Consider the following 25,426-nt stretch of genomic DNA (forward strand, 5'->3'; position numbering starts at 1 on the left):
TTTATTTTAGGGTGAATAGTCAGCTAGGTTGTTGGATTTTTCTTTTGTAGAAACCAGGCATACTTGTTATGAAGCCATGCCACTTCCTTGTATCCACTGCGTCAACACTACTGCATCCAATCTACTACCTGTTACCTGTGCCTAGTGATGGCCAAATGATGCATTCTGAAGCTTTAAACATTTTTTAACCATTGGATTGAAAATTGCTTTGCTACTTGAAGCTTCCTTCACAGTGCTCATGTGGGACACCTGCTGGTGAAATGAATGTAGCACCACAAACCTGATGACTACTGAGTGTGTGACATGTACAGTGTAGTGAGCAAGGTTTTGCCCTCCTACCCAGTAGACCCTGGTTTGATTTCCCGTGTGTCAACTAATCATACTTTGTCATTGACTTGTGTTTTGCAATATGTTAAAAATTTGATAATAAAACCTTGAGTGTGAGTGAATATTTTATTCACAGTAAATGCAAGTACATAATAATAAAACGGCGAAGGGTTTAAGAAGATACGAAAAGTGCTTATGGACAGACTCAGTTTGGTGTTTGGGTAGAGGTCATTCAGTGATCCGGGAATGTGTTGTGAAATATGTGTCCCACTGCAGCAAAACCCGCATTGTCGCGCATTTCTAAAATCGCCACGAGCACGAAAATTAGCTGTTCCCAGATTCATGTTCCTTTGTGTTTTTTTTATCTCTCAACATATTTTCAAAGCTGAGTTTGATTTATAAATAGTAGATAAATGTTAAACCGTGGAGTTAAATATTCCTGTAAGATTGCATGGGGAAACACAGCTCACTTACCGAGACGCTGAACAGCGCGAACGCCGATTGATCGTTTCCTTTAAATCGACCGCCCAGGTGAAGATCATTCCTCCATATTCCATGTGATGTGAAGTCACAATGTGAAACCGCTTTGATAGAGTTCAACCTTTCAATCTTACGTGTTTTATACACACTCCTGGATTCATGCGAATAAGAGCGGTGACGTCACTTCTGAAACACAGTTTGCCGCACCCTCGTCATTAACAAGCCCTGAAATCAAATGACGTGAAAAAAAATAATAATAAGTGAAACGGCACCAAAAGTATCTCAAATCTGCAGTGGGTCCAATATATTATGGCAAACTAAAGTATCATGAGAGTCACTGAGGGGACGAAGCAGTAGTTGCTATAAACGTCATCCTTCACACGATCATGTCCGTAACAAAGCAAGCTCCGAAACAGTTGTTCAATTGGAATAACTTGCCGAGTTTGATACGCGCATCAGAGGTTTGGTGTCACACATAACATCTATCTCTACCTGTGCCTTCCGCCTGAACCTCTGCCTGTTTCCCTGGTCTCTGCCTCTCTGCCTGTTCTCTGCCGGATAAGTTTTCCTTCTCTGACTGATCACCTGGTTTGGACCCCTGCCTGTTTTTTGCAATAAACCCTTGATCCTTTGCACCTACTTCGGAGCCTCTGTTGTGCCCTCAATTTGGGTTCACCAAACAGCACTCGTGAGAGAATCGTGACAGAACGATTTGACCAGCCATGAACCCAGCGGACCCAGCGTTTTCAGCTATTCATCACCAGTCAGAAAATTCACCTGCTGGCCCACTAGACACCAGTCTGCTACCATTAGGCCTGCTAGTCATCAGCATTTTACCCGGCCTGAATATTCCCTTCAGGCACCCCGGCCTGCTCAGCCTTTACCTAGCTACCAGTCCTAAGCTGGCCAGCCTGGCACTCACCTGTCCTGTTCCTGCCCCTGAGGATCCCCAGCAGTCCGCTTTCTGGGAGTCACACCTCATTATTTTCTCCGGGGGCCCTCAGAGAAGGTCCTCCTGGAGGAAGCGTGGTCTCAACTCTAGCCTTAAGGCCCAGTCTCCAGTGTCCAGTGCCCCCAAGACTCCACTACCCAGCCCCGTTGAAGCCCAGGGGGCCTCCACCAGCGGGCAGGAAACGGTCCAGCAGCAGCTCGTGGCCATCATGCAGTCACTCTTGACGGAGGTGGCCACACCTACTACACTCATGCAACAGCTGCTGTTCTCCGCTCTCTGGGGTTTCCACCAACCAGCTGAAGAGGTGGATCTACCACCAGCTGCCACCAACCCCCTCCAAGAACCTCACCTCTTGCCTGTTGTTTTCCAGTCTCCCTAGCCGAAGCTCGGCCCGCTCCTGTTCCTGAGCCCTCAGCCGCCCCTGCCGAGGCTCAGCCCGTTGCTGTTCCCAAGCCGTTGGCCAAGCCTGCTGAGGCTCGGTGGTTCCTCTTCCTGAGCGTCGGACGCCCCTGCCCAGGCACAGTCCGTTCCTGTTCCCGAGCTGTCGGCCACACCTGCCAAGACACAGTCCATTCCTGTTCCAGAGATGTTGGCTGCCACTTCTGAGGCTCAGTCCGTTGCTGGTCTCGAGCTGTTGGTCCCCCTTGCTGACAGTCTATGCCTGTTTGTCCGATGCACCAAACAGCATCATGGCATTCCCCAGCCCCAGGCACAGCAGCAGCCACCTAGCTTCAAGGCTAAGAGGCAGTGCCAGATGCAGCGGTCACCTGTTTCACTGGATACACCAGTTTCTTGGACGGTAGCCTAGTCAGCTTTCTCAGCCAACGTCCGGCCAGACCTCCAGCGGTCGGCCTTCTCGGCCGTCTCCCAGCGTCTCGGCGGCCCTTCAGAGTGGCCCTGTCTTCGTGGTTGAGCAGCGCCGCTCCTCTGCCCCAAGGTCGGGTGGACCTCCCAACCAGTTCAGCTCACTTTATCTGCCACCTGGTCGCCCGCTGGAAGGATTCCTACCTTCCCTGTTTGCTCTGGCAGGGTTCCAGCTCCCAGGCCATCCGCCTGAGGGAAGTGTTTTGTCCCTGAAGCCCACCTCCAGAAACCCTCCACCCATTCTGTTCGGTTTGACCCCTCTTTTTGTTTCCTCGGCTTATTCAGCCTGTAGGGAGGTCTGGGAGCCGTCCCTTGGGGGGGGTACTGTCATGGTTTTGCCCTGTTTTATTTTAACTTTATTCTGTTCCTTGTGCCATTTCTCTCTCTAACGCCCTCTGTCTGTCACTGTGGTTCTGCATTTCTGCCACTGCACACCTGACCACATTCAGCAATCAAGCCAGCTGTCTTCACCTTCCTCGTCACTCCACCTGTATAGAACCTTTTCCCCGTTCACGCAGTCCTTGTCAGATCATTGTATTCACTCTGTCAACACTACTGCATCAAATCGACAACCTGTTTCTTGAACCTTCTGTCCAAACCAAACTCTGCCTGTTTCCCTGGACCCTGATTCCCTGTACCCTGATTCTCTACCTGGACCCTGATTCCCTCTACCCTGATTCTCTACCTGTTCCCCTGGACCCTGATTCTCTGCCTGTTTCCCTGGACCCTGATTCTCTGCCTGATTCCCTGGACTCTGATTCTCTGCCTGTTTCCCTGGACCCTGATTTTCTACCCGTTTCCCTAGACCCTGATTCCCTGGGCCCTGATCCTCTGCCTGTTTCCCTGGACGCTGATTCTCTGCCTGTTTCCCTGGACCCTGATTCTCTTCCTGATTCCTTCCGATTCCCTGCTGGATAAGATTGCCTTCTCTGACTGATCTCCTGGTCTCTTTTTCATGATGTCCAATTACTTTCATTATATTTCAAAGCAAATACTCCACTATAAATATATGTATATCCTGCCACTTAAAAGCGTTTTCATGCAAACCAATACAAAACAAATGTAAGTCTGACCCTACGGACAATAAGAAGAAACAAGGCCAACCAAAATGGAATGTGTCTTCATGTTTGTGAAATATCAATTGTAGAATATTTATAAAAGGTGAACGATTTTCAGGGAATTATTTTTATGGTTTTATTGAAATATTCCTTCAGGAAGTGTCATGTTCAAGTCTGAGGAAGTCCTCAGGGAGATATGAATCCCCACAGTAACTACTAATACATTTTATGGTTCTAAATATTGGAAGTAACCCTTAGCTTCTTTGTTCATTTTCCAGACTGTGGCGGATAACACAGACATTTCCATGCACGGCTTCAACCTGGAGCCGTTCAAGCTTCCTGCTAACGTAAGAGCTGATCATCTCCTGCTTTACAGCATGATTTGACCCTCGAGCTCATCACTCCCCTTCTGATGTAATCTGCATTGCGCGTTTCAGAATGAAGCGCGACTGATTCATAGAGAAAGGCTATTTAAATAAACCAATCAAAAGAAAGAAAAAAAACACCTGAAATTTGAATATGCCATGTCAACTCCTGTGAGCATCCATAACTTTCCTTTTCCTTCCATCTTCTGCAATAAATTTTTGGACTATTTTAATGGGCAATTGCCAATTTGATGGAAAACGTCCTTCAGTTCTTTCCAGTAGCATGGTTACCAGTACTGTCACAATCCTGTGAGAACCATTTACTCGGGCAGTTCTGTTTGTATATAAATTCTTTGGGGCGACGGTAACATGGAAACAGCAAAAGGTGGGTCGACAACAGATCCAGCCACAGCAAAACTAGACCACTACCCAGAATAGAACGCTCGCATGGGGGGCCTTAAATCATCTTTAAATATTAAATAAATAATGCATGGAAAATGTATTAATGTAATCAAAGGTTAGTTCGAATGATCCTTAAATAATTGACAACAAAAACAACAAAAAAAGGAAAACCTTATTCCAATCAATGTATATATGATTTGAATGTATTATTTATTTATTATTTAACTAATTTAGATGTACAAAAGGCATTAATTTGGTATTTATAAATACCCAAATATATGTGTGAATAAAAATATTTATTAGATAATAAACTATGTCACCAGCAGTCAATAATAAAAGGTTTGGGACCCGTGGGGCCCTACAACCTCAGGCTTTTTGGTGATCATAGCCACAAAAATGAATCTATTGAATCGTGTCCAATTGTCCAGCTTTTTTCGTGCTGCAAATAACAAAATTTAAACCAATTCATTTTCACCAATTCAAATTCAATTCATTCATTTAGAAGAAGGGGGGCATGGGGAAGGAGGGAGTTCTTTCACCGAATTGAAGAACTCGGAGGGCCAGCGCATGGATGTATTTAAATTTAAAATGCATGGGTTTTAATTTCGTTCTACCATAAAATAAAAGTGCACTGGTTTCACTTTTTCTCTATTGAATGGTGTATTAAATTCTAAGTTGGGTGAGAATAGGAATATAGGGTCATACCCTCAGTATGAATTTCATTCATAGATACAATTTAACTGGATTTAAATGTCCAAGTTTGCGTGCCTGTGTACACATCAGCCAGTTCGGTAAAGATTTCCATGGTAAAATCTAGCTCCACCAATCAGAGACGTTGCTGTTACACTAAGGATCATCGGTAGTGTAGTCTCCATGACATCCTGAATAAAACATGTTTTGCTTAAAACAAGGATGATATCATACGGACTTGTGGCTTCTACAGGAGCAAAGATTGTGCAATATTTTCGCAAATATTTATAAACGTTTGAACATTTTACATATGTTAACCAAAGTTAAAACACATCCAACCCCGCCATGGCAGTGGGGTGCCAATTGTGGATTCCAGAACAATTTATATTTTTTTACTTTGTTTACTTAATTTCCTTTTATTACTGTACATATATCCGCCGTTACTCCAAGAAGAAAAAGCGTGAGACCAGGTTGGTCCCTGAGGGTTAAAGCGAGTATCATATGTGTTTAAATATTGAAACCGGGGTAGAGATGTTGTAGGTGGGACACACAAATAAAATCTCCGCCTTGTTGAATCGTCAATTTAATCCATCCCTAATTGACAGTGCTGAGACTGAGGCTGTTTAAAAGGTCACTCATCCATTGCTCTAACAATACATTCTCTTTTCTCTGCAATAATTGGACAGTTACTGTTCATTACTGTCCTCTGCAGCACTCTGGCTTGTAGTATTTATTCTCTGCAATCATCATCAATCCAGCCTTTGAAGATACAGTATGTGCACAAGCACAAGTCATGAAAATTATGCAGAGATGAAAACTAATCGCACCCTGCTCATGAATTCTTAAGGCATTTTCAACCTTGAAACAAGTTTTAAGGTCAACCTTAGCCTTAACAGTGATGCTGTGTCTATAATTGCAAATTCTGCTTTCTCTACCGATGGAAAGTTAAGAAATGTGGTCTGATGTGGTTGGATGAGCCATAGAGTTACAAACCCTAACGCTAACCCTTACCTTACTATGTGCTCATTTAAATAATTAGAAAAGTAGTTATTTGCATTCAAATAGACCCCCACCCACATCTTTATGGCCAAAATAAAATAAATAACTCATTCATATGTTTGTATGTTTAATATAAAGTAAACGTATGGTGAAGTAATAGATTATTTTAAGCCTCTAGCTCGGGTTCTGTTAATCCCAATTGCCGGGTGTCATCTTGGTTTTTGTTGATTCCTTTAAATACAAGTACCAGTATGCGGCGGTTTTACCTACCACCCGCCACCCAAGAGGCATTTTCAGGGACCTCAGGCACAGGGACACAGAAGACAGGGTTGTAGACACCAGTTTATTGTAGAAAGAGGGCTAGCTGGAATAAGCCCAGGACTAGATGGAGATGTGTCATGACAGGGCTCCTCGCCTGAGTGTGTGTGGGTATGGGGGTTTTACCTGTTGCCCGTTAGACCAACCAACGAGCAACGGGCATGCAGCCACTCTGATCCCAATTACCTACATCCAGGTCAGGTGTGGCTGCTCAAACCACACGATCCCCACGCCACACAGTATTACAGCATACACTAATGCCGCTCTTTGAGCTCTAGTTTGTTTAATAACACGATTGGAATGTTTTCACCCATGACTGACTTAATGTTGATAAGTCAGTCGTTAATGATGCAGATCACTCCAACTCGATGATATAAAACCCAATCCCAGCATGGAGCAGACTACTGTAACGCCACTCTCGCTCCACCCGCTGCGTTACTGTAAAACCTCTGATCTACTCAAGTCAGCGCCCATCGATCTCCTCTCCCCCGCCGGCCGGGCGATTTGGCCACCGTCCCATCAACCACGTGGCCACCGATCAATGGCTTTGACCAGCTCTGCACTGTGCGCTCCGTCTGGCAGGTTAAGTGGAGAACATTATTGACGCTTGACGGTCCGTCCGCCAGCTGATGGGCGCTGATGGAACACCGTGTGGACCCCTTCCACTTCTCTTTAAAACGCTTTCCTTTCTCCAAAGTTCTGACTTTAATGCCATCACCCTCTCTCAGACATTCTGAGACACGTGCCCGCCAATACTAAAATCTCTGACAATCTGAGAATAAAGGGAAAAGCGGAGCCCTATGTAATGATACTCCATCGTGCCTCATTTGTGTTTGCTCTCTCTCTCTCTCTGTCTCTCTCTCTAAGGAGGATAACGTCAGAGAGGGCTCGGGGTTGAGCATTACCTGCGGGGAGACGTCCGCCGTCATCGCCACGTCCAAATCCAGCCCGGTGCTGCTGCATAATCAGCCCGGATTCTGTGGCAACCAGGGCCCCAGCCTCAAAGTCACCAAAACCTCTTGTGGCTCCAACGCCAGCGAGCCGCTTGAGATTGCCCGGCTGGACACCCCTCTGCCGTGCATTAACGTGCACAAACCAAGCGAGGGCGTGTGATTGCGAACTGTGTGTGTGTGCGTGCGCGCGTGCGTGCGTGCGTGCGTGTGCGTGCGTGCGTGTGTGTGGCACGCGCGTGCGTGTGTGTGTGTGTGTGCGCGCGCGTGCGTGTGTGTGTGTGCGCGCGCGCACGCATCTTAGATTTTCCAGTGTGACAGTCAGGGCCGCACGTGGGCAAATGAGCCTTAGAACAAAACATTCAATGTGAAAAGTTTTAACTCCGCCGCTTCATGTGTTCTCGCGCCACGTTGTCCCATAATATTTTACATTGTTTGACATGGATTACAGTATTAGTGAAATAAGTGTGGTGAGTTTTGCACACGCACGCACACGCGCGCGTCCACACACCCACGCCCACGCACACAAGCACGCACGCAAGCACGCACACACACACACACACACACACACACACAAACACACACACACACACACACACACACACACTGTTTCTCCCTCTTGCTCATTATCAATGACTTTTCCATGTGCGACTGGTCTGGCAAGGCCACAACACCATGCCACCCCTGTGACCTAATATCCCATTGTGTGCTGTGTGTGCACGCGTGTGTGTGTGTGTGTGTGTGTGTGTGTGTGTGTGTGTGTGTGTGTGTGTGTGTGTGTGTGTGTGTGTGTGTGTTGCAGCATCACAAGTTCATGTGATTAGTCCAAAGGGCACCGTCAAGTGGGTTGAGTGAGTTGATAAGAAGGCTTGTGTCGCCCGTGCATGCTGTTGCTGAACTTGGAATCCTACGTTGTGATACTTCCTCAGGCACACAGGTGGTAGATTGATTGAACATTGAATATTTTTACAGTACGTGGAGACGGGGAGAGTTCAGCACCAAGAACACGCGCGCACACTTGCATGAACCTCAAAACCAACGTTCATTCTACAAGCTGCTTTCGGATTTGAAATGATTTGTGAAGATTACTGCGTTATCGATTATGATTGTATGAATCATTCTTTTGAAAAAGATTAATAAATACATATATGTTAAGTTTATTTTCCTAAGTTGCTAAAATTATCGACAAACCGATTCGCACCAGGACAATGTGTCGTGCACTATTCGTAGATGAATGTACAAATTTGCATACAACAAAGATGTTTTAAGAAAATGTTTTGGCCAGAAAATCACCTACAGTATATGATATACACAAAGCAACAGAAAACAACATCAAATACAAGACATGATATTATGTTCCTGATGGTTTGGTCTCATGTAGATTTTTATTTTGGATGTAAAAAATATGCTATATTTGTGTGTTGTTTTTATTTATTTTTCTAAATAAAAGTGTTGCTGACTGCCATATGGCGTGTCCCAGGGTCTGTGTGTCCCCTTTTGCTCAGCTAGGACCCACACACTATCTAATCTCTGCTGCCGGGCACCGGCCTCATACCCATTCCTGAAGTAAGCCTGCGTCCACCTACTTTATGGAGGAATAGGCCCTGGAACAGCGGATCACAGGGGATCGGTTCGTTTCCCCATGCCGTAAATCGTCCAGCCAGTCATCCTTTCTGCTGCCGTAGGTGAAATTCAGCCTCCAAAGCAGATAACTTCCGGGACATCCAGATATAAGACGTTAACATGGTATTAAGAATTAAAATCAGACGGGAAATAATACCTTATGGTGATCTTCCATGATCTGGATAAGCTTCCCTGTGACGCCTCGGTCCCCTCTCGAGGCGTGTGGTGGTACTGCATCTCATGCACCAGCGATGGTGATTGTGTTCGTTTGGGTTGTTGGGTACTGTGTGGGGAAGAGGGAAAGACAAGAGAGATTCAACAACCACTTAGACCGTTTATAAGCATGGAACCCCATCCCTCTCTCTCTCGCTGTCTTTCGCTCTTTATTTTCAATAGTTAAGATATTTACCAAAGCCTGGGATTCCTCCATCAATTCCCTATAGAGTGGAGCAGTATGGAGGCTCCCATAACACACTGTAATTAAAAACGCATTCTACAGTGAACTGATGACGGGGAATCCTGGAAAAAGATTGGCGGAGGCAGATTGAATGCTGCCCAGAAGTCAGATGAGTGGCAGGATGTGAGACGGAGGACCGGGGGGGCGTTCGAGATGCATCTCTCACTTCTGCAGGTCCACGTATCCATTATGCACTCAGGGAAACGCATCACGCAGATGCCAAATGGGGGCACATGAACATGAGCGCACACGTGAGCATGCAGCCATGGTGGACAACAAGCACATGGTACAGTACACACCGTCGCCGCCTCCGACAGCGCGAAGGGGTGTTTCCAGGAAATCAGCGGTCAACAATTTGTTGCTTGCTTCCCAGGCGCTTTGGCAGGTTGAGCGCGGCATCGAGAGATAATGAGATACTGTGAGGAGTGCAGGGGAAGGTGGAAAGAGTAGAAAGAGGGAGATACAGTATCGGAAGCCAACGGCGGCTAATGATAATGCAACCAAGGAATTCTGGATGACGTAAACGTCCAGAGACCGGCCCCAGGTAGCGGGCTGGCAGCACCAACTGACAGCACAGAGAGAGGCAGCGTGAGAATGACAGTGAGTGAGTGACAGAGAGAGAGAGAGAGAGAGAGAGAGAGAGAGAGAATGTGTGGCTGTAAGAGGGGTCTATATTGGCGGCGTGAATCGGCAGTGAGGCATTCTGGGGCTTCGTGTTGCAGGCCTTATAAGGGCCCCCGCGCCGCCTCAGTCGCCGCTTGCCTCAGCTATTCTTAGGACGCGTGTCCATCGCCCTCCGCAGGCAAGAAAACACTTATTCTGTCCCTCTTTTAGTTCTGTTACTTGTTTTTTGTTGACTTTCTGTCTGGAAGTTTTCTTTTAATTGGGTAAGAATTAATTGGGCAGGCTTGTTCGAGCCCACACGTTTGAGGCTCTTGGGGCTCCTGCGGTTGCAGACCGACCACTCTGACGCTTTGCTGACTTCTCAGCTTGGGCGTCCATCTGCCTGCCTCTCTATCTGTCTTTCTGCCTGTATGTTCATCTGTCCATATATCCACCTGCCTGTCTGTCTGTCTATCCACCTTTTTTTTTTTCCTGCTTGTATCTGTTATCTGTTTCTCTATTTGTGTACATGCAATTGTCTGTGTATTTTTGTTGTCTTATACTGTATTATGTGTTCATTTCCCTCTGTGTGCCTGTGCAAATGTGTGTGTGTGTGTGTGTGTGTGTGTGTGCATGTGTATGTGTGCGTGTGCGTGTGTGTGTGTGTGTGTGTGTGTGTGTGTGTGTGTGTGTGTGTGCGTGTGTGTGTGTGTGTGCTTGTGTGTGTGTGTGTGTGTGTGTGTGTGTGTGGTTGGATGGGTGTGTGTGGATGTGTATGTGTGTGTGTGCATGTTTGTGTGTTTTACAGGGGTTCAGCAGCACCTGACCCTCCCCACCACCACACACACTCGCTCACACACACACACACAGCCTCACACCCCTGCCCGCGGGTGTTTGTCCTGAGAGAGGGGAACGGCCGGGGAAGGCGACGGTAGACGAGTCCACGGATTGACGAAGCGGTGAACACCACCATCAAACCCACACCCAGGGAGACGGGGGGAGAGAGAGAGAAGAGAGAGAGAGAGAGAGAGAGAGAGAGACAGAGAGAGAGAGAGAGAGAGAGAGAGAGAGAGAGAGAGAGAAGACCAGGGGACAGAGAAACCACCACAGCAGCAGCAGCAAAGTGCAGGAGGAGCGTTGACATCTACAGGTGTTTGTTTCGCGGACCATGGCTACGTACACGGTGACTCTGAACGGCCCGGCGCCCTGGGGCTTCAGACTACAAGGAGGGAAGGACTTCAACATGCCCCTCACCATCTCCAGGGTAAGAGCACAATATGGAGAAACAAGAAACACACACACACACACACACACACACACACACACAGACACACACAGACACACACACACACTCTTGCCAGCGAACCTCCATTGTGAAAAAGGTATGACTTAATGGCAATCACCAAGGGGTGTTCACACTACAAGACTAAATAACAGACAAAGACAAACCAAAGTCACAGTTTTACACCACGGCCAGGATAGAAAAAGTTAAATATCATCACCTGTTGCCGTTAAATTAATATTATCAAAGTATTCGGGGCATGTGTGCATGTGCATGTGTGTGTGTGTGTGTGTGTGCATGAATGTTCTATGTTGGAGGGGCGATGGTTATGTAATGTTGTAAAACCTGATGACGGTGGACGTGCGCACCAGTTATCCCGGGGGGAGAATTCTGGACGAAAGCAGGTGCGGAAAAGCTGTCGGCCGGAATATTTTCTCGCCCGCGTCCCGTGTTTATTTACCCGAGTCAAATTTCACATTTGGAGAAATCCGATCTATGTCATTTCGCGATGCGAACCGAAGCGACAAGCGATTAGCGTTACGCCGGAGCCCACTGGGGGGCGCTGCTCCGGACGTGTTTACCTGATGCGTGTTAGGGGCTCAGGAATTGAAACAAATCAAAAACAATGCGATCAAATCTATATTTCAAAATGAAATAGGTGGTTGCAAAAGTCGTAAAAGGCGTTGGAGTCTCCTGCTTCTTTTTTACTTTGTTTTTGCCTCTCAAACAGTGTGACGCACGGTCTTTCGCCGCTTTGTACATTTTCTCCCCTCGACTCTCTGTCAATTATCTCTCTCTCTCTCTCTCTCTCTCTCTCTCTTTCTATTGATTTATCTGTCGCTCGCTCTCTCTCTCTCCCTCTCTTTTCTCTCCCCCCTCCCTCTTTCGCTCTGTTGCTCCCTATCTCTTCTCTGGCTTGAGTGAGCCATGCCAATGTATTTACAGCATTTCCTAAAAATGGCAGGAGAGGTTAGGTGGATGGGGGGGGGGTGTTGGGGGGCCATAAGCGAGTGTGTGTTACTTTTAAAGTAAACTTTATTCACCTTTGTTGTCGTGGTCACTTTTTGACCGTTTCCCTTTTTCTCTGCCTCACTTGTCGAGGAAGGATGAATGGATGGATTAATAAACGTGTCTACTAATGCACGGATGGATTAATGGACAGATAGATCGATTAATGAATGGATGGAAGACTAGATTATTGGCTGGTCGGATCGATTGGATAGATGGGATGGATAGATACATGAGGCCCAAAAGGAAGACAGAGAAATATAATGTACTGCTGCACTCTCCCTGTGCTGACTCTATCGCCCTTCGTGTCTCATGAGTCTAGAACGACATTTCACGGGTGCTTGTTTGTCCAAACGCGCGTGTGTGTGTGTGTGTGTGTGTGTGTGTGTGTGTGTCTGTACACTTCTAGCGCTATCTTATTGATTCAGGGCTCTAAATATTTGTTTATCGCATTGTGATCTGGGGCTTTTCTGAGCAGCAGATAGATCCCCCACCACGTCTCCATGATCCTTCACGTCTCCGTGATCCTCCACGTCTCCGTGATCCTCCATGTCTCCATGATCCTCCTCCAAGTCCCCATGATCCTCCTCCAAGTCCCCATGATCCTCCAGGTCTCCATGATCCTCCATGTCTCCATGATCTCCCACGTCTCCATGATCCTCCAAGTCTCCATGATCCTCCAAGTCTCCATGATCCTCCATGTCTCCATGATCCTCCATGTCTCCATGATCCTCCTCCATGTCTCCATGATTCTCCACGATCCACATCTCCCCACTTCGCATGGCTGGATGTACGTTGCTCTGGTCACCACAGGCTCCAGCCGGTCTCATATAACACTTTGGCTTGACGTAACAACTCCCGGCTGACATTACAGAAACCCCCAGGTTTAGGATTTCGGTTGAGTTTTTTCCAGGAACTAATTAAAGAACGGGGGAAAGGAGAAGAGGCGAGACAGTGAATTCTTTAGATCTCACAAGCTCCGGTGTTGAGCAGCATGTGGGCGGAAGTTGACCGATACTCGCTGAAGTTGCCGTACAGAATTGATTTTTCCAGAAATCTCCTTGATATCTCCTGTTTCCTTTCACAAGGTGGACATCACCAACACGGCAGGATGTCAAATATCAACGGGAACGCGGGAAACATTCCTAAGAAAGCTTCTTCAGTCTCAAAATTCACTGTTTGCAAAAGTGTGCGAACCACCAATCTCAACCTGGCGCTATGCAGTGTTTCCTCTGAGGCAAAGCTGAAAAGAATAGAGATAGTACAGCACAATATGAGAAAAATGGTTGAAAGGTGTTGGTAATACTGACAGGCACTATCCCGAGCGTCTGGATGTTATTTGGTCGATTAATACGCTTATTAAGGGAGGCGGCACTTCATTTTAATTAATATTTTTGCAAACCGTCAATTGAGGGCAACAACAAAAGATTAATGACGTGGCCTGTTGTATTGTAGCGGATGCGTTTTCGTTTTTTTGTATAATAGAAAATAACAGGACTTCACAAAGGTCAACCTTTCCGTTTACTAATTTTGTTAAATGCATGTGGATATTCCCAGAAAATATATATTTGGTCATTTTTGTATTAAAAGGTAGGAAGGAAAAGCTGTTCAAATTTGGCATTTTGTTGATTCCAGAAGGTGGTGAATTTTCTAACAGTCTCGTAGGCTTGATTTTATGTTTATATTGTGCATATTCACATGTTATGTGCACAATAGCGCAAGTCTATAATTTCCGTGAGAGCATCTGACCTTATCCTTATTTTGCTTACCCAATGTCTGTACACGTACATACGGGATACATCAATAGACACAATCACAAAAGGTCACACAGCATAGATGTACCATATAAAATATAAACACTGGACTCCAGCCACACACACTCGATAATGACTGGGATGATGGACGCAATTGGGAAACGTTTCGATCGAAACAATGGGTGTGAGGAGCCAAATGAGGCCCAGGATGGACTGATTTACAGGATAATAACATCGGGGGTGGTTCGCTGACGGTCCATGGGGGAGAATGAGTAAGAGAGAGAGAGAGAGAGAGACAGTGAGAGACCCGGAGCAGAATGAAGACAGGGCTTGAGGGAAGTCTTGCGTGAACGGCAGCGGCAGGTGCCTGTGGGAGGGGAAGGGGGGTGGGGGTGTCGGGGAGGGAAGGGGCGGTCCGGATCGGGGGGGTAAAGGGGTCAAACAGCAGTGAAGCAGCAGGCATCAACCTCGCCACTGTATCTATTTTTATCTCTTGTAATGAGTCGCCTGTAAGTCAAGCCCCCACCCCAATCGATGGCCTGAGCCCAGCAGCGCTGGCTGCCACTGGACTCCCCAAAGCTCTTTTCCCTCTCTCTGCATAGTTTGTCCAAACCTCCTCTGCTTCCACCTATGATGGTGTGTCAGTATGTGTGTGTGTGTGTGTGTGTGTGTGTGTGTGTGTGTGTGTGTGTGTGTGTGTGTGTGTTTGTTTCAAGCCCAGCACATGCCCTCAAGAGCCTTTGTTGTCATGTGGTATTTCCGATTATTTGCGTTCACTTGTTGCTTTTTTGCCACTTTTTTAAAATTCATCAAACGACTCAACCTCTTTTCACTCGGGGCGTGAGTCAAGAATAAATAATTATTTGACAATGAAAATCTACTACAGGGCAGTTTCCAAGTTCCATAAAACGATCCCCCTAAAAGATCATTCCACCAGGTTCCATTTAAAAGGCCGTTGCTCACAGACGAGCGTGACCAATAAGTGCTGCAATAACAAACACGCTCATCTTTCCATGACGAAAGAATGACGACTTGGATTATTTATTTGCACGCGATTTAGTCACTCAACTGATATGAGGCCCAAATCCGGCTGAATCAGAAAGCTTATCCCCTGAGCCAGTGTTGACGGTGTGAGCTCTGGTCTCTGACCCTACCCCTGTCGCCAGTCAGCCCAGGTCTCCGCTCCTGGATTCCTGCGATAGTCTATGTAACACCCCGGGTCCCATTCCACCCCGACGACCCCTGCCACGCTGCTCCGTCGCTAAATGCGGCACCAATTTTCTCTTTCCATGAGAACAAGAGGCTTTATATTATATGTGGGCCATCTAATCGGGGTCAGAATGAGGGGGTGGCGATGGAAGCGCTCTCAAACACCGCACTTTGTCAGTGTTGCTGGAGTCCTGTGCACACACCTATTAGCCCGGTTAGCCCCGGAGTGAGGGAAGAAGCACAGCACAGCGCTGCTCAGCTGCGCCGCTCAAGGCAGAGATGCAATCAGCTGTTCCCTCTGCGCGCAAGCCTGATTCCACTCGGTTTGTTTATGTGACGGACTGAACGGGCAGCGTCGAAGCGGTGGCCTGGACCGGTGGAGCTGCTCCACAGGCTATCAGGGCGGAGGAAGTCACGCATCAGCTGAGCTCTGGCGTCTCCGCTATCAGTCACAAACCTATTCTAAACAGAACACCGAACAAAAGCACTTTTTTTAATTTCAGATCTCTTTTCACTACTCGCTGCAAACTGGGTCCGGAATGGTGAAGTCAGAGGGCGTGTTTAAGAAATAGTAGCGGAGAGCCTTTGTGTGTCTATGTGCATGTGAACAGGTCAACAGTGTCATGGACACTTGCCTTGCACATTTGCATCTCCGACGAGCCACCGCCCTTATCCGCGGTAGCGATGGCTATGGCAGATAAGGCCGGTAGAGAAACGGTCGACATGACGTTTTCCGCAGATTCATATATGAGCACTTTTGGTGCATGTTCGCCAGCGCTCGTGTCTCCTGTGTAATCCTGATCCTGAGTTAGTGTCTGTTGTTTAAAAGCAGCCTTTCTGACCCCTTCCCCCTCCCGTAGATAACCCCGGGCAGCAAGGCGGCGGGCGGTAGCCTGTCACAGGGGGACATCATCTCAGCCATCGATGGCTTAAGCACCGATGGGATGACGCACCTGGAGGCCCAGAACAAGATCAAGTTGGCCACCACCAAACTGCCTCTCACCATGCAGAAGTACAACAGCCTCCACCTTACTTGCCGTGCAAACAAACAGCCACACACCCTTAGCAGATTAAAGAAGACTCACTCAAAAAATATTCTTATATGGCGTACAAAGAATGCACAAAACCCTAGTGAACAACAAAGACTTATTTTTCGTTTGTTCCTCAGATCAAGACGTCCCGCACCACTTCCCACAGCGACCCCCAGAATGGACTCACCCATGCCTGTCATCCCCCACCAGAAGGTAAAAACACACAGTGGCGCAATAATGCATGGTATAATACTCATGGACACCAATACACAGACCTCAGCAAATATCTGATGGGCAAAAATGAAGGGATACAAAACTATGAATGAACACATCAAATTGATTGTGTCCAGGCACACTTAAAACCTATGTTTTGTTTTGTTTTTTATGTTATGTATGTTTTTGTGTGTTGTTGTGAGTGCCTGATGTTTTCTAATATTGGTAAGAATATCTTCTTAACGCAATGAAAAGCATGGGCTGTGCCATGCTGCCCTCTAGTGAATAGTGGTCGAAAAGTGCAACTAGAGGAAACTTGGCAGCTAGAGGATCAGAAACACCGACCAATGGAAGCAAACAAGACAACTATGAGCCTCTATCTATCTATCTATCTATCTGTCTCCATGACCTGACAAGGAGGAGGTACAAGAGGAAGTGAAGGAGGAAGCTGAGGCTGCAATGGAGCAGCCGTTGTGCAGTGGAACACACCTGGCCAAAGAGTTCCCCATTAGCAATCCCTTTCAAACTATTCAAATACAGCCGCTCTCTGTGGCCTCTCCGACCCGCCTCACCACCACCACAGCCAAGCCCCCTGCCTCCCTGACGCCAGCCGCAATGTCTCCGCCCGGCCAGCGGGGGCAATACAATTCCCCCATCGGGCTTTACTCTGCCCAGACGCTCAGGGAGATGGCCTTGATGCAGAGCAAGTTGGAAGAGGGGTCAGCCGCTGCCAGCGATCAGTCTTTCCTGGGGTATGTAACCGAAGGGATTCAGAGCGTGTGGAGGAACAGTCTTAACTCATTTACGGACAATCGCCAACACCACCAAGCAGACGGAGCACAAACTAACACAAGTTGAACTAATGCTGATCACTGTGCACTTTGAAATTTGCACCTCACCTACGATAAGCAAAAGGGCACGAGGTGGAATGCGATGGTAAAAGATAAATAAATACTCAGAGCTTTCCGTCATTATCCCAGGATACACTGCTCTTCACGTGCACCCACTGGGCGTGCTATTTCGGGATGGTACACACACAAATACACCTGGCCTGTCTCCATGGTACAGGGAAACCGGTGACATTTCGGTCTGCGGGTTCATCCGAAGAGCGGGAGTGGAGATAAGTAGAAGTACTTTCATTGAAGGCCACATTCTGTGACCCTCTGCGCTGTATTTGCTGGCCTTTACAAACACTTTACACTTTTGACACTTTTCAAATCCACGTGTCTGATAGACCCACAAGCCAGCTCAAGAACTGAAGCCATTTTAAGGTATACAGTTTTTAAAGGAGTTGAGCTCTTCAAAGGGATGGTGGATGAAGGCTTAAACTGGGACGTGGGCAGCTTGACTCAGGTTGACCCTGTATTCCAGGGGATGCTGCGGCAGATCATGTCCACGTATCAATCTCCACTAATGTCTTTCCACTCTGGAGCCCTAAGCATTATGGGATGTCACACAGCAGAAACGTGTACCGGAACGTGACCCCGCAGGCAGCTTGATGGGGATGACGGCGGTATCATGCCACCGGGCCCCACCGCACTGGCACTGGGCGGTCCTCGCTCTGTTGGTACGCACAACACACACACACACACACACCTAAACACCCACACACACACACACACACACACACAGGGAAGCAACTGTTGTACATGGTCATGGAATGTTCCACTCTGGTTACATCCCCCCCCGGATGCCCCCCTTGCCAGTCCTGGGAGAGATCCCCCCTTCTCTATATGCGTCCTGGCACACGGGCGTCCCATGTGCACAGGTGTGGCCGCCGCCATTCGGAAAAGGACTTTGGGAGACGTGAAACCTCTCGCATTTTTGTGCGCCTATGTTTGCGACGGCGGGATTATTTATGTCCCCACATGTGAACGTGAAGTCACCGCCCCGTCATGTGACCGAAGCCGCTGCTGCTCTTGTCAGTCACGCCGAAGGACCCCTGGGAAGCCGGGAAATATCCCCCCCGATGACACACGGATGCCTTTTCTTACCGCAGTCCCTCGCTCAAACAACTTTCCAAATGACTCAATCCCTATTTATTCAAACTCCCTATTGTCTCTCTCTCTCTCTCTCTCCCTCTCTCTCTCTCTGTCTGTCTATCTCTCTCTCTCTCCCTCTCTCCGTGTCCGTGGTGTTATACAGGTCATTGCAAACACAGCGGCAAAGTCAGTACCGTCCGTTTGCTCCGTGTTTTGTGCGCATGGACTCTGCCTGGATGTGTGGCAGTGGAATGTCCTTGTGTGAGAGGGAGCGAACGGGGCCGAGCTTCCGAGTTTCCGCTGCCTGGCGTTGACGCACGAGCCTCATTGGATGCTGATCGTCTCGACATCCGAGGCGTGAGGCTTCCTCTTTGTGCGTGTGTGTGTGTGTGTGTGTGTGTGTGTGTGTGTGTGTGTGTGTGTGTGCGTGCGTGTCTGTACGCGATGGGTCGCCTCGCATGAGAATGAGCCTCAGCTGCTCGCGGCGTCGTCGAGGCGCATCCCCTAGCTGCGTCCGCCGTCCTTTGCATCGGCGGCGCCTTCATCGCCGAAGTGAATGGGTCTGCGTTCATGCGTTGTGACGCGGGAGTCATAAACGGCGGCATTCACGAGTGTGCTGTGCAGTGCTGTGCACCGCTACGCGATCAAATCCAAACATTTTGCGCCGTCCGCATTTGTTTGCGTTTGAGTCACGACGTTGCTGTTTAAGTCATGTGACCCCGGCATGGCGGCTGTTGTGGTTCCTCTGTGTGTCGGGTTTGGTGTGAACTCCTCGGCTGCTTCATTGCGTGTTTGGTTTTTTTTCACACTTGGCCGATGTCTGTGTTTTCATCCCGGACGTTCACGATGATTTCTTTGAATATTACTGTGTTGATAATACCAGCAATTTCAACATAAAAAAAAAAAAGGAATCGTGACCATAGTATTCTAACAGTCTGTAATAAAGCGTTCTGTGTAGTTTGATGTACTGGAGACCTCACAGAGGCCTTTGGGTGCATCACAACGACTGTTGAGCGACAGAACCACTCGTCGGCGCCATCTGTCTGTCAGTCCCGGTACTACACCTCACTCCCCTCCAGTCCCATCCATTCAGTGTCTCTTCTGTTTCTTGTCTTTCTCCGCCTTCCGCTTTCCACCCCGATTCTCCTCCGTGCTCCGTCCTCCTCTCTCCTGGTTGTCTCTGCATATTAACCCCCCCCCCCCCCATATATCTGCGACCGTTTCGCCTTCTGTCCTTGCACCCTACCCCTCCGTCCCCTGCATCCTCCGACCCTACCTCCCTGCGCCGCCATAACATTGACAGTGTGGCGTATGCCCCCAGCTTCAACCCCATAGCTCTGAAAGACTCGGCCCTCTCCACCCACAAGCCCATCGAGGTGAGGGGCCCGGGGGGTAAGGCCACCATCGTTCACGCCCAGTACAACACGCCCATCAGCATGTACTCCCAGGACGCCATCATGGACGCCATCGCCGGACAGTCGCAGGCTAAAGGGCACGAGGGGTAAGCACGCCACGGTCACGCGAACCTCCCTCCCTCCCTCAGCAACACCCAGTCCCAGGCTCTCCCCGCGAAAAAGGTTTCCGCTGTATTTTCATAAGGGAATAGGGCTTTTATTTGTTTGTCTCCCCATTGTCTTTCACACTTCCTTCCCTCTGTTCATCCCATCCACAAACAACCAACCAATCACACCCGCGCTTGTCCTCCACCAACCCCTCCTCATCCCTTCCTCCCGGTTGATCATGTGACCCTCAGCGAGGAAGCAGGCTCCCCCTTGGCGTGAGTACAGCAGACACTGCATCCCATAATCACCTCATATATGGGTTCTCTGTGTGTCATATATGGCTCCGTTGTCCGGCGTGTTACCTTGTGATTTGGTCAGGACCTTTGCGCTGGAGCTTTGTGTCCGATCAGCTGATATTCCTGATCCTGACAGGATATATTGAGAGTCCTATGGCAGTTGTCATGTGTCGGTGATGCGTCTGTAGTTGGTACTTTGCATCCGGTCATCCTGTTCACGTATCGACGAAACCGTGTGACGCTGCAGAGGCTCGTCGGGCCAGGTGCGAGCGTTTACAGCGAGGAAGGGGGCGCTCCGCTGGTGAAATTAAACGTTTTAAAAAACGCCGAGCAGGCGGTGGGATTTTGTGGCATGGGAATGTTCTGAGTAGCCATCTGCAGGTCTCACCCAACCACCGATACTAGCTCACTTTGCTCACACTAATCAAGGTGCCCTCGTGCGGCGATTCCCAACCTGTGGTGCGAGACCCCAATAGGGGGCCGCCGGAGATCGCAGGGGGTCGGGAGGCCTGCTGATTTGAGGAATATGTTTACTAATAATAATAGCCAATTAAGGATTTTAAAGTGGATATTGTAACAGAATCCATGGGTATATATTATAATGTATTGTAGGGCCTAAAAACCTTGCTCTATATAGCATGAAAATACAAAAAATTCTGACAAAAACGGCAATCGACCGCTAATAATACATTGATAAAAATGTTTTTATTGCATCTCTAAATTGCGGGGTCCCTGACTGAATTAGGTTTGATTTAGGGGTTGGGAACCCCTGATCTGGTTGAAGTATAAAAACAAGTCATTTCCACCAAGAGGCTTTCTAAGGTTTGACGCTCTCCTCTGTTCACACACCTATAAAGAGCACGGGCATGCCGTCGCAGAGACACGCACGCATGACCGCCCAAGCGTAATTCTACTCAGGAACAGGAAAGCCAGCTCTCCTAACCGCCTGCGTCCACCCTCCAGTGGAGCCCTGCCGGTTAAAGACCCAGTGGTGGACTGCGCGTCCCCGGTGTACCAGGCCGTGATCAGGCCCGATGAGCGGAGCCAGGAGATGGCCGAGTGGGCCCGCCGTGCCGCCAACCTGCAGTCCAAGAGCTTCAGGATCCTGGCCCACATCACCGGCACAGAATACTGTTAGTTTCCTCAATGGATGCAGCCTTTCTTCGAATTCTGTTGCAATATGCCAGATCTCCACCTTATATATTGGCCATAGCGTGTGTCTCCTTAGGCGTTCGCCACAACTGTCTCATGTATATTTCTCTGTGTTCAGTGCAAGACCCAGACGAGGAAGCCCTGCAGAGGTCGAGGTAAGACCATAAGATTTGGAGATACCGGTGAGGAGGTTTTAGCTCAATCTACGTAACTGGATCATATTCGGTTGTATTCACTCTAGTGACGGTGTGGTATGGTAAACTGTCTGAAGATCCCCGTGGTTTTTTGACGCCTTCAAAACAAAATAAGGCATTGATCTGATTTCCCACATTTCTGGTTGAAAAATTTGAAATTTGACTGCCTGACTACTTGACTACCTTGTCCCTCGCCCACTCTCCATCAGAGAGAAGTTTGAGTCTGAGGTGAAGGGACCTCGCTTTGCCAAACTGAAGAACTGGCACCACGGACTGTCTGCACAGATCCTCAATATCCAGGAGTAAAAAGAGGGGGTATCCTCACGAGGGGAGGGAGGGAGCGACGGGAGAATTTCAAAGGGGAAGAAACTCGTGGATGATGGAAATTTTAATAGCGGGCGACGGGAGCAGAAGCCAGGGAGAGTGGGAGGAGGAGGAGGAGGCAGAGGAGGTGGAGGAGCAGGAGAAACAAGTGGAGACTCCCCGGGGCAGGCGCGGCAGCGCGGCGGCCTGACTAGATTTGTAGAACGCAAGATATTAACTGTTAGTGTGACAGTGACTTCTGTTATTATGTCAATAAGCTCAGTATTACGTGTACCTGTCCAACTGTATCTATTTACTGCCAAGACCTGAACGAGCTTTTGTGATTTATTTTTTTTGTCCTTTTTTCTTTTTTTTTTTTTTCCTTGGTTCCGTGTTTTTCTGTCTCCTAAACGAAAGGGAAATGTACAAAAAGTGTTGAAGTGCAAATGTAAACGAAAAAAAAACAAAAATTTGAATCGTGTACCTTTTTATGTCCCGTACGTCCGCAACATATATGTGTCACGGAGAATGTTCCTGAAAGAAACATACACACACATGAGGACACATGTTACCTAAGACCACTCATTACCTGCATAGACACCCACAGACACCCACATGCACAACGATGGTATGTAAAAATGTGCAAGCAAACAACATGTTCTAACATCAATGTGAATACAATTTTTCTCTAAACAACATGGCTTTGGTCATTTTTTTGGTCATCAAATACAATATGTCTGTTCCCGAAGAACATTAAAGGATAGGTTCGCTATTTTTGGACCCATAATTTCCAAGTATTAAATACTTGTAAACTATGGGAACCAACATTTTAAGTTTAAGGTTTATAGCACAACATAACATGACATAACAGTAATATCCCATTTCATTTCAAACTATGTTTTATAATTGTCGCAGTACTGTAACGTTGGTTACAGCAGGTTGCCAGTAGGAAGCGGCGCAGCATCCTGGTTCTAGTCGTTTTTCTTACGTTAGCCCTAGTGTAGCCAAAACCGCTGATTTGCAAAGTGAAAACTACCAAAACCTTAAAAACCTGATAAAATACACAGTTTTCTTTTTCATGTGCTGCAGCGGCATCTCATGTTAAAATAGGATATAATATATTATAGTTATGGCTTAAACGTTTGCCCCGTTGGACCGCATTGAAGCACAGTGAGAAGTTACAGCAGAGTGGTAAGTTTTTCAATAGTAACCAATTGTCCTCTTTTCCAGTGCTGAAAAATAAAAAAAAAACATGTGTTTTCAGTGTGTGTAGCTGTATGTGATACACACTGTCATATACTGTAAATGACAGGGAGTCGAGTGAAACATTTCCAAAGGAAGCATACGAAAGCCGAACAGAGTAAACTCTAATGTTACCGTGTTCTGTAGCCATGTTCCATTACATTGGACGTAATAATACATTCGACTGAATAACACAATGAATAATAAAATAACAGATCGCAGATGACAGAATAACATCATGTAAATATACCTGAGGGGCCTCTAGAATAAAGCCTTCTGTTGATAAATAATAAAAGTTTGCTGATAATACAGAAATTCTGTCTATATTGTTCATGGCAGTTTTGTTTGACGACCCACGTTTTCCTTCAAATTGATCATTGGATGTAGTTTTGCTTTCACATGTGGACAAAAATGTAATTCGCAATTCCAGGCAGGAGGTCGGAGAAGAGGGGACGTGAAATAAGAGGCTGTAAAAGAAAATTAAAGGGAATTTTTTTATTTTTTACCGTTTAGCATTACATTTTGTACCTCACTTTCCTCCTCCTGTGATGTTATTTCTACTGAAGAAGCGTCAATACTCTACTTACTACAGTGTAGTATAACGCTGCTGCGTCATGGTGTCATATCTGCACCGGCCACTGGAGTGCAGTCTGACTCCATACAGCATAATTAATAATGAAAAAGAATAAACATTATTTATGAAACATTTTCAAAACATATGTAAGTAATTTACGCAGAAAATGAACTAATAATCACAATATACTTCAGTTAATCATATATGAAAAATATGAATATATAATAACATTGTATAACAATATAATATAAGAATATAATCTAATATTGCAGTTGTATATTAAATATATTGCTATATTGTTTATCTTAAGTTAAATATTATGATTATAAATAGAATAATTCTAATAGTTCAATAATATATAATTGAAATACACTATTAAAAAGCAATAGAAACATCTATAAAAGGGGAAATTAAATGTGACGAAGTAATAACAAAACCTCATAAAGGCCTTAAAGCCAGCATTGAGCTGTAATTAAGAGGCGCGAGGGAATATAAGATGTCTGGCATGAATCAGTGAAACAGCAAACTGTGTCGTTCACGTTGTTAAAATGAGGCAGGGGGGGAGAAAGCTGCCATCTTGTTGAGGCGCCAGTCAATGACCAGTCAATTATAAATAGAAAATCCCTCAAAGTTATTTGGTTTGTCCAAAGCAATGGAACTGCACTTGAAATGATAACAAAACAAAACAAAACAAAAACAAAAACAAAAAAAAAGGCCAAACCAGGTTATGTATGAAGCCTTTTTTTTTTTTGCCAAAAACTGGAAGTCTAAATCATGAGGTCCATAAAGTCATTTAAAACGAAGGTTTTTCGTAAAAAGAGCCGCCATGAAAGCAGGAACATGCCTCAAAACTGAAGTAGTTCTGCAGGGAAAATTAAGCCAGTGATATTTGCAGCAGCAGGATGGCGCAGCCCTTTTTTATTAGCTGACGTGATCTCATGCACGACAGGGGGAATAACTTTCAAGCCCCGGCGTGAGGGAGAACCGCATTTCGGGGCGTGAACCCATTGACTGTGTTGGACAGTTTTGGATTCCCAGATGTGGTCCTACTTCCTTTCTTTCCTCAGTTTATCTCGTGCAAAATATTGTGATTAATTAACCCGACTGCCATGGTCCTCGGGTGTTGACCTCTGTTTGTGCATGTAGGTCTGTAGCGTAAGACAGTGCCTTGATATTTATTTGTCTTTCAGATATGAATCAGGATGCATTTACCTGATGGTGAACCGTGAACCTCAGCACTGGCTGTTCAGTGGCCAGATGAATTACCTTCAAACACTCATAAGCCATAGTTTTAACATTATTATTATCATGCCATTATATTATGAGTATTTATGCCAACCTTGAATCGACCGGATTGAATGACGGGAGCAAAACAACCAAAGTCCACTAAAGGACGTGATGCAACACTGCAATGCACGGCCTCCGAGTGGAGAAGGGTACGTGAGCCCAATTCTCAGGGGTGGATGCAACAGTGCCTCTACATGGAAACCTTCAAGCAAGTCGATGATGACCGACTGTATTCTCATCGGAACAGAAATTAGGAAACGTCGCCCGTCTTTTTGTCTGCAGTGACTGACTTGGCCACCAGATGTCCTC

General features: G+C 46.9%; 1 protein-coding gene across 4 annotated transcripts; it reads left to right on the forward strand.

Moving 5' to 3' along the window:
* The first annotated feature begins 10,142 nt into the window (after positions 1-10,142).
* Positions 10,143-22,484, forward strand: ldb3b (LIM domain binding 3b). 4 transcript variants are annotated; one of them, XM_080021737.1, is made up of 10 exons: positions 10,143-10,287; positions 10,897-11,352; positions 16,202-16,353; positions 16,510-16,585; positions 18,731-18,753; positions 19,871-20,068; positions 20,321-20,344; positions 21,329-21,498; positions 21,636-21,672; positions 21,921-22,484. In XM_080021737.1, exons 2-10 carry the CDS (start codon positions 11,257-11,259, stop codon positions 22,015-22,017), a joined length of 873 nt encoding a protein of 290 aa, XP_079877863.1. In that variant the 5' UTR covers positions 10,143-10,287; positions 10,897-11,256; the 3' UTR covers positions 22,018-22,484. The 4 variants fall into 4 exon arrangements, with proteins under 4 accessions (XP_079877863.1, XP_079877866.1, XP_079877865.1 ...); XM_080021740.1 differs by having other exon boundaries at positions 10,144-10,287; positions 19,889-20,068; XM_080021739.1 differs by lacking the exon at positions 10,143-10,287 and adding an exon at positions 10,355-10,372.
* The last annotated feature ends 2,942 nt before the right edge of the window (positions 22,485-25,426 follow it).

Source organism: Zeus faber (genome assembly GCF_960531495.2).
Source record: "Zeus faber genome assembly, chromosome: 20".
Classification (NCBI taxonomy): domain Eukaryota; kingdom Metazoa; phylum Chordata; class Actinopteri; order Zeiformes; family Zeidae; genus Zeus; species Zeus faber.